The sequence below is a fragment of the Hipposideros armiger genome, unplaced genomic scaffold (assembly GCF_001890085.2).
Source record: "Hipposideros armiger isolate ML-2016 unplaced genomic scaffold, ASM189008v1 scaffold_391, whole genome shotgun sequence".
NCBI classification, from domain to species: Eukaryota; Metazoa; Chordata; class Mammalia; order Chiroptera; family Hipposideridae; genus Hipposideros; species Hipposideros armiger.
Window position 1 is genome coordinate 810,107 of NW_017731741.1, and position 13,017 is coordinate 823,123.

General features: G+C 35.5%; 1 protein-coding gene across 2 annotated transcripts in view; it reads left to right on the forward strand.

The window, feature by feature from the left end:
- MED23 (mediator complex subunit 23) overlaps positions 1 to 13,017 on the forward strand; it is a 42,703-nt gene that overhangs the window by 25,751 nt on the left and 3,935 nt on the right. For both annotated transcript variants that reach the window (XM_019663496.1, XM_019663497.1), the window contains 12 exons: positions 395 to 558; positions 2,686 to 2,810; positions 3,826 to 4,028; positions 4,117 to 4,297; positions 5,066 to 5,236; positions 5,670 to 5,886; positions 7,580 to 7,816; positions 8,773 to 8,938; positions 9,498 to 9,570; positions 10,485 to 10,699; positions 11,312 to 11,432; positions 12,182 to 12,313. In XM_019663496.1, the coding sequence (XP_019519041.1) occupies positions 395 to 558; positions 2,686 to 2,810; positions 3,826 to 4,028; positions 4,117 to 4,297; positions 5,066 to 5,236; positions 5,670 to 5,886; positions 7,580 to 7,816; positions 8,773 to 8,938; positions 9,498 to 9,570; positions 10,485 to 10,699; positions 11,312 to 11,432; positions 12,182 to 12,313 (2,005 nt within the window). The remainder of the gene's footprint in view (positions 1 to 394; positions 559 to 2,685; positions 2,811 to 3,825; positions 4,029 to 4,116; positions 4,298 to 5,065; positions 5,237 to 5,669; positions 5,887 to 7,579; positions 7,817 to 8,772; positions 8,939 to 9,497; positions 9,571 to 10,484; positions 10,700 to 11,311; positions 11,433 to 12,181; positions 12,314 to 13,017) is intronic.

The following is a 13,017-nucleotide window of genomic DNA, read 5'->3' on the forward strand; positions in this document are numbered from 1 at the left end:
TATACTTCAGATTACAGTTAAAGTATCATGTCATTTTGATTTTGCTCTAAGTCAAAATATATTTCAGATAAAAATAAATGTAATTTTTGAAATGCTGTATATCCAGGTGAGATTTTTTTTGTCCTTTGGGCTATAAGCTTATCTTTTTCAAATGTTCAAAAATGTCAGGTGGTTTTTCACTATAAAATTTGGCACCTCAGGTTTCAAAAGCAAATTAAGTGAAGCTCATCTCACACAAAAGAGGAGTGTTTTGTTTTTTTTAATCAAAGAAGGAAAATTCAGCTTGCCTGTTTTTCCGTTGTAATTAAACTAGTATTAGATTTAATTCTATAATTTTGAAATTTTATGTGCAAGTTAACTTTTTCATGCTTCTTTTTGTTCTGCCACCTTTCAGTGTTGAGAGCACTGCACTCAGGCTTATAACAGCGTTAGGCAGCTCGGAGGTACAGCCACAGTTTACACGCTTCCTTAGCGATCCCAAAACGGTGCTGTCTGCGGAATCTGAGGAACTGAACCGAGCCTTGATACTGACCTTAGCTAGAGCAACTCACGTAACAGGTACAGTGACGGTCCACCACCATCAACAAAAATAGATGCATTAGAGTGGTGTGCTGGGTCCCTACTGATTATGAAGGGATAACATACTGAAAAGATACTTTTCATTTGTTCAAGAAAAAAACGATTGTTTTGATAGCTTCACCATTTCAATCATTAATGTAGGTTCTTCTGTGTACTATCATTTTAACCAGGTTGAGCATCAGTTTTCAGCCATCTTTCATCATTTTTCAGTCGTGGTTCTCGAGTTTTCTGGTCTCAGGACCACTTTACACTCTTAAAAATATAATTGAAATTTCCACAGATTTTGTTGTATGGATTATATCTATTAATATTTACCTAATTAAATGTTAAAATAGCAGTTATAAGTGTTTATTTGATTCATTTAAAAAACAAAATAAACTGATTAGATGTTAACATAAATAACATATTTTTATGAAAAATAGACCCTGTACTCTCCAAAACAAAACTTTAGTCAGAAGAGGTGTCATTGTTTTATTTTGCATCCCTCTTTAATGTCTGATGTAAAGGAAGATCTCTGGTTTCTCATATTTACTTCTACATTTCATGTATTGCAAACTAAGTATAAGTAAGTGAAGAAAATATGGCCTCATACAGATATGAGATTGGAAAGGGGAGAAGTATTTTAATAGTCTTTTCATTTCAGCTAATTGTGAGTAGTCTTCGATGGCACACAAAATTGGACAAATTTCTTAAATGTTAGTTGCAATGTGGAATCCAAAATCCTATCAGTGAACATTTTACATTCTGTCACATTATAATCCATGGATCTATTTTGTCCAGTTTTTTATCCATACGTATTTCGTAACTTTATGAATTGGTTTTTGGAAAACATTGGCTCACCGAGTTATGTAGATCTTGTAAATATTGACACATTTCATTATACAATATCATAAAATTACAGTTGTTACTATCACTATAAATTTCATTAGAAACGTGTTCAAGTTTCTAAAGTTATCAGGCTCATGGTAATGGATACAAGTTTTCTAAAATTCTGATTTTTCACTTGAAAGGTTACGTATTGGTAAAAGATGCAGTCATTTGTTTTCCTTGAAGTGACAGGCTCCCTTTGAAAATTTTCAAGAAAATATCTGATTAATGCCCAAGTCTGAATAAATATAGTTTTTTTGTCACTTGTTCTTTCAAGTAAAATTGGAATTCCATGAAAAAAAGAGCTAATGTAATTGAATAATTACTTGACAAATTCTTTTCCTCAAGATGCCCTTCATACTTTGGTGTATACCTGGAACACTTAATGTATACTTCTGTTTTATCATACAGAGTATTAAAAATAGGTGTGCTTAAGGGCTGAGATATAATCCCTTTTTTACTACTTCATTAAGGATATTAAGTGGAATTGGCACTTTTTTTTTCACTGAGATCGTATAGTGGTGAAAATTACAGTGGCTGTTAGTGTAGTTTGGTGCCACTGATTTGTTCTGAAGGCCAGCAGTTTTACCCATCATCGCCTTTGCACCATCAGTGCACATATCAACACAGTAAGAAAGCCAATGATATCTTAGTATTAGTTTAATAGTTTTGATTTCATCAAATCCTTGAAAGGATGTTGGGGACCAGAGTCTACAAGACCACATTTTGAGAACTGCTGTGTTGAAGAAATAGTTACTGAATTTAGCAACCTAAAATACATTTGTGTAAACTATCTTATTTTACATAAATAAACCTCTTTGATTTGATTGTAGTCGATAGCTGTTTCAACCACCAGAAAAGATATCTACTTTCTTACTTCTATTCCTTCTATTACTTCTTGGCTCAAAAGAGTGCTAATACCTCAGTGTCAGAGTGAACTAAATGTGCAGTCGTGATCAGTCTGTACAACTGTTGTATCATTGATGCTCTGTAACTTAAAAAAAGGAAAGATTCTAGATGTCTTTTGTCTTCTTTTCACTAATTGTGTTCATATTTACCAATGTGATAATTCATATTATTCAAATTTAGCTCCTAAGCTGAATATTACCATTTAAACAGTAAATACACTGAGTGAAATTCTCTAAGTATACATAGTTGTTGTAACTTTCTCTGTGATCTCTTTATGAATTATGGATATGATCATTTATATCTGGATTACATCTGCTTGTTTCTGTTTAGATTTTTTTACAGGCTCTGATTCAATCCAGGGAACTTGGTGTAAAGACATACTTCAGACCATCATGAGTTTTACTCCTCACAACTGGGCTTCCCACACTCTTAGTTGTTTTCCAGGCCCACTACAGGTAATTTGGTCTTGAATTACATGTTGATTACATATGAAATCATTTTTCTTGTTTACAACACTATTCTAGAGAGTTAGTTTTGGTGACATCCAAAGAAAATTAGCTTTTATTTTTAAAAATTTGCTATTCCAACATCTTGATTTGTTCCTTGTCCTAGTCTAAGGCTGGATGTCTTTCTAAAATTTTAATTATTATGGTTTCATCTTATTAATTAACACTTTTAGAACTTTGTGGGAATTAAGACATTACCTGAGAAATTCTTTCTCATAGAAGTGAAATGGGGAGAAATACAATTGAATGGAGCTTCACAGAATTCACATATGCTACACTTGAGTGGATTAAAAAAATCATACAGAGAAAAACTATAAACTTGGCCTTTATACTGTGGGGAAAGGAAAACCTCACTGTCTTCTACAGTACTTTTCAAAGAAAATCTTAGACATGATGAACATCTGTTTTCTATAACTTCTAACTAACAGGGCTAGAGCAGTAGTCCTCAAACTTACTAGAGTCTCCCGGAGGGCTTGTTTAGATACAGATTCTGGGCCCCGGCTGCAGAGCTTCTGATTCAGTAGGTCTGGGTTGGGGCCCAAGAATTTGCATTTCTTACAGTTTCCAGGTGATGCTAAAACTGATGATCTGGGGGCCATGCTCCGAGAAGCATTGGGCTAGTATAATAGATTTTCCTTATAGAGATACTGAAATATGTAACCAAAGGGCACATTTTATTTTCATTCTTTTCAAAATGAGCAGAAGTATCAACAGATGATTCAGGAAGCTGAATGGAGGCTTGTTTGGGATTTCCATTTGGGAAATCCAGGAGAGGAAACTTAGCTATAATCTAGTCAAGCCTGCGTATTTTCCCAATACAGAAATTCAGGCTTTGATTACTGAGTTGCTTGAGGTCACCAAGAGTTTATTACCATCAGAGTCAAGCCTCAAGCTCGTTTCTTAACTTTATATCCAGGTTCTTTTTACTGCAACCATTGAAATAGACTTCTGATCCTCCTTTTAGGCATTCTTCAAACAAAATAATGTACCTCAGGAAAGCCGTTTTAATCTGAAAAAAAACGTGGAGGAGGAGTATAGGAAGTGGAAGTCAATGACCGATGAAAACGCCATCATTACCCACTTTTCTGTGCAAGGCTCCCCTCTCTTTCTTTGTCTTCTCTGGAAAATGCTCTTGGAAACAGATCATATTAATCAGATTGGCTACAGGTAAACCAGAAACCTAGATCTGCTTCCCATTTGCCAAACTGTTACACCATACAGCAATATAATTTATTTTTTACTGTCTGCTTTCCAGAGTATTAGAAAGAATTGGAGCCAGGGCCTTGGTAGCCCATGTGAGAACATTTGCGGATTTCCTGGTATATGAGTTCTCTACGTCAGCTGGGGGTCAGCAACTCAACAAATGCATTGAAATTCTTAACGACATGGTATGGAAGTACAACATTGTTACACTGGACAGATTAATTCTCTGCCTGGTAAGAATATGCTTATTTAAGAATAAGTGTTTAAGCTGTCTCATTCTCTTTTGGATCAGGGCATATATGACTGTTGTGCTATCTACTCTATATTGCCTCTAAGGAATTAATAAATTTATACTCTAGTCAAGCATTACTATCACTTCCCTAAGGAACTAGAGATTTCCCAGTCTTTCTATTCCTTCATTCAATAACTATGTATTGAATATGTTCTATGCATAAAGGTATTGAGTAAATTAGACAGACATGGTCCTGGCCTTGTGATGCTCTAAAAGTACAAGCAGTTAGACCCTGAGTTGATTCTCAAAGTCTCCCACTAGAGGCAGGAAGTAGTAAAGTCACTGCATTTCTTTGCAGAGTGCTAATAACCATTTCAGTACGATTTAGTAGCCACAGTGAAAACACAGTGTTTCTCATAGCCACCTAGTATTCTTCAAATGGTTTTTTTCTCCTGGCTTTTATATCTATTTCAGGCAAAATTTTAAGAAAAGACACTGAACCCTGCTGAACATGCTACATTTTTTTTTCTAATATTTTTGTGATGATATTTGGGGTGGCTTAGTTGGTTATCATTAACCTCTTAGCTGTGGAGGATATAAAGATGGTTATAATCTACTAGGGGAAAAACATAAATCTATAATTCAATAAAATAAAAGGATAAAATAGAGATATACGAAGATTTTACTGTATTCAGATTTAGACTGTGGCAGGGCCATACTTTTGCATAGGTTGGGCATTTTCACATAATTTTTCTGTTGTTCTCCAAAGGCCATGCGTAGTCATGAAGGAAATGAAGCCCAGGTTTGTTATTTCATAATTCAGTTGCTGTTACTCAAACCAAATGATTTTAGAAACCGAGTAAGTGACTTTGTGAAGGAAAATTCCCCAGAGCACTGGCTACAGAACGACTGGCACACCAAGCACATGAACTATCACAAGGTACCAATTCAAATTGCTGCTGCAATTAATCCTTGTTAAGCCGTACTTAGGTATTTGACTAATTGATTTGGCTGTTTTCTCTGTAGTTCTACTGTTTTCTCTCTGGTCTATATAGAAGCAAGTTAGCTCTCTAAACTTCCTCAAGGTTCTAGAGTATCTCTAAAGTTAAAAATAAATTAAAACTGCAGTTTTAGTAGACATGGGTACTTATAATACAAAATGAAAAGAGTTATTACAAATCCTTTTGTACATAATCTCTTTGGTGTATCTTTAAAATAAGAAATTTTTGTCAAGTAAAGGATTTTATCTTTCATTGCTTTGTAGGAGCAAACATGGTTTCATATTCTTTTAAAAATGGCAAGTTTATTTAGCTTTTTTATAAAGAGCGTAAAAAGAGATATGCTAAACACTTATAATTTCCTCACTTCCACAGAAATACCCAGAAAAGCTGTATTTTGAGGGCCTGGCGGAGCAGGTCGATCCTCCTGTGCAGATCCAGTCCCCTTATCTGCCCATCTATTTTGGAAATGTGTGTCTCCGATTCCTGCCAGTATTTGATATAGTAATCCACAGATTTTTAGAGTTGCTTCCAGTATCCAAATCGCTGGAGACTTTACTAGATCACCTAGGAGGCTTATATAAATTTCATGGTGAGTTTTTTTCAAAGTTTAATTCCATCTAATAGTTCGATAAACAAAAGCAGGCTGCGCATGACCATATGGGTAATAGTGGTTCTAAACATTTTATTTTTAATTTCTTTTAATAAAAATGTTTTGAGGGTAAGTGCTATGTGACGATACCATGAAGTATAAAACAGTCAACATAAAAATATCAGTAGGTAATCATAGTAAATTTATTAAATAGCAAAAAAAAAAAAAAGGGAAATGCAAGAGATGCCTTATTTTATATAACGTGTGATTAATTGCCAAATGAGTATAGAAGGAGAAATGTATGTGTTCACAGCAGACTGATGTCATTGTGAACTGATTGGATCTTGGCAGGCTTCTTGTGTAGGATTTGAGCTGTGATATATGTGATTTGTATAAACAGAAAGAAGGTAACTTACTAGGCAGAAGGAATCCTTTGGAAAAATCATGAAGGTATTAAAAACAAAACATTTTGAAAATAATCACCTCATTGAGATAACTTGAAAATTTGTATATTGTACGTGACAATAGATCTTAAATGCAAGACTGAGAAGTTTTGACTTTATAACCTGCGGATAATCCAGAATGAGCTGGAAGTTACTGAGTAAGGTGATGGCCTGGAAGGCAGAAATGGAAAGCATTTATGTTCGATAAATCCAGTTGTAATTGGCAGCATGTCTTGGATGGAAGAAGCCATTTCAATGACTTAGGTCAAAAAGTTCAGGTGTATGATGAGTATCTAAACAAGCATGGTGGCAGTGGGAACAAGAAAGACAAGACAGGTAGTTAAGCAAGAAGGAGCAGGACTGGGTTGGCTGGTTATGAAGAGAATATCAAAAGAAACAAATCCAAGATAACTTTAAAGTTTTAAGCCTCGTACTGGAGAATGGTAGAGTCAGTGACCGAAGCGTGAAAGTCCCAAGAAGCCACTATGAGGACAAAGTGTATTTATCTGAGGGGGCATTTCTCTTGAGTCCTTGATCTAAGATGTCTTCCTCCAATGCAGAAGTCTGAATTTTAGTACTACAGAGTGAAGTTCAAGTGAGCATTCCTTTAAAAACATTTTTCATTTGGATTAGGTGATACATGTACATGGTACAGAAAGGCATGCAGTGAAAAGTGGCCCCATCGCTATCCTCCACCTAGCAGGCTTCTTTCTCTGTGGGTAACCACTGTTGCCAGTTTCTTATGTATTCTTTATTAGATATTCTGTTTGGTTTTTTTTCCCCACAAATAATACGTAATATACACATTGTTCTGCACCTGGCTTTTTCTACCTTTATAATGTATTAGGGTTGATTATTTTTTATCGGTACATAAAAATCTGCCTCACACATGTCATAATTTACTTAATCAGTCCCCTGTTTTAGACTACTTAGGCTGTTCTAATCTTTTGCTGGTACGAACATGGCTGTAGCAACATTCTTTGCACATGTGTCATTTTTGCATGATAAATTTCTAGAAGTGAAATTGCTACCTCAGAGTGTAATGACTATCCTTAAATACTAGATATGTATATTATTAGAAGCCTCTGCCTCATCCTAAAATTAAAATATTCATTGTCTGCAATTAATATTTGTGAAACAGTTTTATAATTTTCTGAGCTGGTTTTTGGTAATCTTGAAAATAGAGGATTAGTTTTCACAGTTGTCAGTAACCAGGTAAACATTGTGGTGATCTGTTTTCTTCCTGGCAGATCGTCCGGTGACTTATTTGTATAACACTCTGCACTATTATGAAATGCACCTGAGAGAGCGTGCATATCTCAAACGAAAACTTGTCCATGCGATCATTGGCTCACTCAAGGATAATCGACCGCAGGGCTGGTGTCTAAGTGACACTTATCTGAAGTGCGCTATGAACGCGCTGGAAGAAAATCCTTGGGTTCCAGATGACTCTTACTATTGCAGATTGATTGGCAGACTAGTGGATAATATCCTTTTTATTGTGATTTTCCAGATTCTTCAGAAATAACTGTGTGTTTATTTGTGGGAACATAGATTGTGTTGTCTTTTCAATGTAATATTTTTGCATATTCCAAAACTGCACATTTTTTAAAGATCATTTTTACTTTTACTTCTGTTAAAGGTTTTGAAATCTTAAATTAGCACTATCATGCCAGATAGGCAGAAATTCACGCCATTAAAGTTTATACTTAAAAAAGAGACCTAAGATTTGTTTCAAAGAAAACAATCCTATTTCTAAATAAGTGTACTATGTATTGTAGTACATGGATCTGTTTGCAACTTTGTTGCTTTAAGTAACCCTTGAATGTTTTTAAAAATATTAATAGATAATAAAACTTATTCTATCCTTTTTAGTGAAAAAGCTGCCATATAGATATTTTATTTCTTCATTTTGATATCAGGCTTTAAGTTATCAGCACACTGTACTTAACATGTCTCTATACCATGCCACTATTTATTAGATAGAGCAATTTTACATAAATAGACATGATTTATTTTCTTACACAAAAGAATTTATTTCCTGAAGTAAAAGAATTACTTATTATAAAGTAATTTTCTTATTAACTGCCCTATAATTATTAAAATAAATCAATTAATGAGGTCTAGGAATACCTTGGCTGCATCTGTAGCTTTCGTGTCATTTATAAGAGCTCCCTCTATAAGACCAACCATTTATATCTCATGGTTAATCACATGGTTGCTGTCAATGCATTTCAGCCACGTCATACTTATTTGTACTTGGTTTGTATTATTTGCCTCTTAATCTCTCTGATAAAACACTTCTTGGGGTTTCATAATCAGATAAATTGATCATCAAATAAAATGTTTACATGTGAAACATTTTGAAAACTGTAAAGCACTATACAAATGTGAGCCATTAATTTCAAAATAATGAAACAGTTATTGCTTTAATCTTCTGCACCGATGGCTGGCAAATCTCCCGGTCCATTCCCAAACTGCGACTGGAGGTTCAATGAGTTCCCCAACCCGGCTGCCCATGCGCTGCATGTTACTTGTGTGGAGCTCATGGCCTTGACTGTTTCAGGCAAAGAAGTTGGGAATGCTCTTCTGAATGTCGTCCTGAAAAGGTGTGTATCCTGTTGCATTGCAGTAAGAGTCACTGTTTATTTATGAAGAGAATGACATTTTCTTTGGAGCTATGACACAAACCTTTGTCCCAAGGCTGATGCACGTTGGATAGTAACTATCTTTTGGTTCCAGAGCTTGTTGTGGTATAGGTGTAATGGAATGAGCCCTGGACAGGGTCAGAAGACCTGGGTTTGTTTCCACTTCTATTCTTTGTTAGCTATTTGGCATTTAATTTAGAAATAATGTTAACTTCTCACTATAGTCTTTCAAGATTCCTTCCTTAAAGAGCATCATGAAGTAGAGGATAATGATTAGAGAAGAAACATAAATAAGTGGAAATAGTCTTCAGCCCATTTGTTAAAGGAGACAACAACAACAAAAAAATTCTTACTTTGTTTTTGTGTACATATATTAAATTTTTACTTAATAAAATCTATTGTAGTTCTAGTGGAGTGGGTCCCTTGTGAGCCCCCAAATTATGTATGTTCTTAAAAGGGTCCATTTTCAACTGTATAAAGCTTTGATTCTTTCCCGTTGTTATTATTTTCCCACTGGTAGTCAGCCTTTAGTGCCGAGAGAGAGCATCACAGCGTGGATGAACGCGATTGGACTGATCATCACTGCCCTGCCGGTTAGTGAGATTGTGACTCGTACGTAGTAATGGAGTGCAGCTGAAAGATAACAGGGCACCACGCAGTTAATGAAGCGTTTCATGTTTCTAAAGTTTTCATATTACTGCTTCAAAAATCTACAGTGACTGTTCTGTTTGCCTTCTGCATCAGACCTAATTAAAGCCACCTGACTTTTGGGTCTCTACATCCATTGGTCTCACTTTACCCATCCACCCTTCATTTTTACATTAAAATTTGATCTTCTTTTGACCACTTAACATGTCATGTGTCTATAGCCTTTGCTCTTGCAAATAATGCTTATTGAGACATGTTTTGGGTACTTCTGATATGTTGGAGAACAAGACATTATGCCAGCTTAGGTCTGCTTCCTCAGCAACCCCTTCCCTGACTTCTGCGCTCACGTGACGTCTCCCTTCCATGACCTCCACATGTGTCCAGTCAGCACCACACACTTGTCTGTTGTGGTATCTTTGAATATCAATAATACTGTCTGACCCTGGGCTCTCCAGACTTGTCTGATTATGCACCTCTATGAATCACTTTCTCCTTACACACCTCTAAAATATGTTTGTTTATGTATAAATTACATATGTGTACCAGTATTGTCTATATAATAAATATTATTAAGATAGATTTACTGTGTAGCAAATACCAGGAACTAAATGAACAGGACAGATGCATGTATAGAGCCCTCTAACTCACAGACACTTCTCCTAGGTTGTTATTAACTTATGATGAGGCCACCCAGTTTTGGTCTTGAAATTCCCATTGCTCATAGACACAAGCTGGATGAGTAGAAAACACTCAAGAATGAGAAAGTGCTGTTATTTTAGGTTTGGGAGCATGACACTAGATATGGGGTGGAATACTGGATAAGTGATATTTTTCATCAGGCTTTCCTCTGGTTTTAAAGGAGCCATATTGGATTGTGCTTCATGATCAAATTGTGAGCGTTATCAGCAGTCCCAGCCTGACATCTGAAACAGAGTGGGTTGGCTATCCATTCCGCCTCTTTGATTTCACTGCATGCCATCAGTCCTACTCCGAGATGAGCTGTAGCTATACGTTAGCTCTAGCGCACGCTGTGTGGCACCATTCCAGCATCGGGCAACTTTCTCTCATCCCCAAGTAGGTATTATGATTTCTTAAAGAAATTTGACTTGTTTCATTTTTTTTTAATCTCATTTACACATGAGGTATAGATCTCATTCAGAAGAACACCTTGCAAAGTAAGAGTTAAATGGAACTTCTACATAATCAGAAGTCTCTTTTATTACAGAATTGTTTATAAAAAAATTAATTTGTATATGCTATTAATAATCGGGTATCTAATTTTCCATTACATTTTAAGGAGGCTTAGTCACGTTTGTTTTTTTTCAGAATATATTCCAAAAGTTGCCTTTTGAAACCTGAGTAACTGATATTAACCTATTTTCTGATTATGTATCTTGACTATAAAATTGGTATTAATTCGATTCAGATTTCTTGAGAATGGCATTTACCTTAGATTGGTTTTTCTCACTTTTTTAAAATTAATTTTATGAATGACTTTTAAATCTGAATTTATTCCAATAATCAAATGAAAAGAACTAGTGAGAAATGTGAGATGGATTAGTAACGTTACCAAAATTAAAAGGAGTTTTTAAAAAATTATTGCCATACTTGGATAGGCTGTGTTAACAAAATTCAAACAATTCAGTTGATTTCAAGTCACAAGAAATTTCTGTCTTCAAATTTTAGATTTCTCACGGAGGTACTTCTTCCTATAGTGAAGACTGAATTCCAGTTGCTTTATGTGTACCATCTTGTGGGTCCATTTTTACAAAGATTTCAGCAAGAGAGAACTCGATGTATGATAGAGGTAAAGTATAATTTGGGTTTTCTGTGATAAAATTAAGTTCTAAAAGATCTATTTAGGTTTCTTTCCCAGTGTTTTTCAAACTGCATGTCATAACTATTAGTAGTGAAGTTGGTTTAGTAGAATCTAAGAGTGATTTTAGAGAACTTAGTGTGCCCATGAGTTACTATACCTATAATGAGTTTGGTGTGGGATGTGTTGAATTGGAAATGCATGGGGGAAAACCCATCATCAAGGTTGAGAAGAATAAGGATGGAGAAATGCATTTGAAAACCTACACTATAGTACAGAGGAATTAATTAAAAACATGGGACTGGATGATGTCAATCACCTATAACAAAAGTGCAGAGAAAAGAAAATGAGTCAGGAGTAGAATCTTAAAAGTATGAGCCATCAAATAGAAATAAGAAGTATAATCTAAAGGATCCCTGAGATTGCAGTTGTCCCAGAAATTGAGAGGTGGTTTCCTGAAAAGGGATCATCTATCTCTTAATTTTAAGAGAAACTACTAAGTTATAAAGATAAATTGCGTTTAAGCCCTGTTGGGGCATTTTGTAGCACTATCGATTCCATTATTAAAAGGCAGGCCATGTCATAGCTTCCAAGCGCACAGAGGTTTGTATGATCAGTGACAGTTCTTCAAAAACATGGCACCCCTCTGTGCTAGCCTTGGAATGGAGTCCAGCTGCATCATGCTGAATTATTGGACCATTTCTGACTATTGAAATAATTTCATACGATTTGTCAAACAGATTGGTGTGGCATTTTATGACATGTTGCTGAATGTAGACCAGTGTAGCCCACATTTAAATTACATGGATCCCATCTGTGACTTCCTGTATCATATGAAGTATATGTTTACCGGTGACAGTGTAAAAGAACAAGTAAGTTAACTTTAATTATTTTCTAATAATGTTTTGTTTGAAAAACATGCATATATGGTGATAGACTTTTTTGTTTGGGTGAGTGTTCTTGTTAATTTTCTTTTAAGGAGAAAGGATTGATAGCAGACCTTTTTAGGCTACATGAACATACTATTCTGGCTATAGTATTAAAGTAAGAGTAAATACATGTTACAATTTCTCACACTTTCCCCCTTGATATTTGCAACAGAACATTGGAAAAAGACCTAAGGGAGTTAGCTGACCAACACTAATCTCATTAGGCAGAAACAGTAGGATGTGGCTACTGAAAAGACCAGACAGGTGTGTTATGGGTGAAGGCGGTCCTCCTTGTCCCGCAGTGATTAGGGTGCACTGTGGAAGCACTGGACCAATTGCAGCATGACAAGAAGCCTGAAGCCAGGAGGAGCCAGAGAATAATTTCAGAAAGGACATTTGAAGGAAGTAGGGATGCTTGACTTGAATTTTAAAAGTCCTAGGGAACTGTTCATGTCCTCACTATTTGGAGAGTTGCCATTTGGAATAGGTATTAGATTTGTTCTGTGTCAATTCAAAGGGTGTATAAACTCTGGTAAAGTTAAAGGGAGGCACATTCTGACTCAACATGTAAAGAACCACTTCCTAGTAGAGCTGTCTGGAAGTGGAAAGTCATAGCTGAATTTTCTATCTAGGAAACGGTCTCAGCT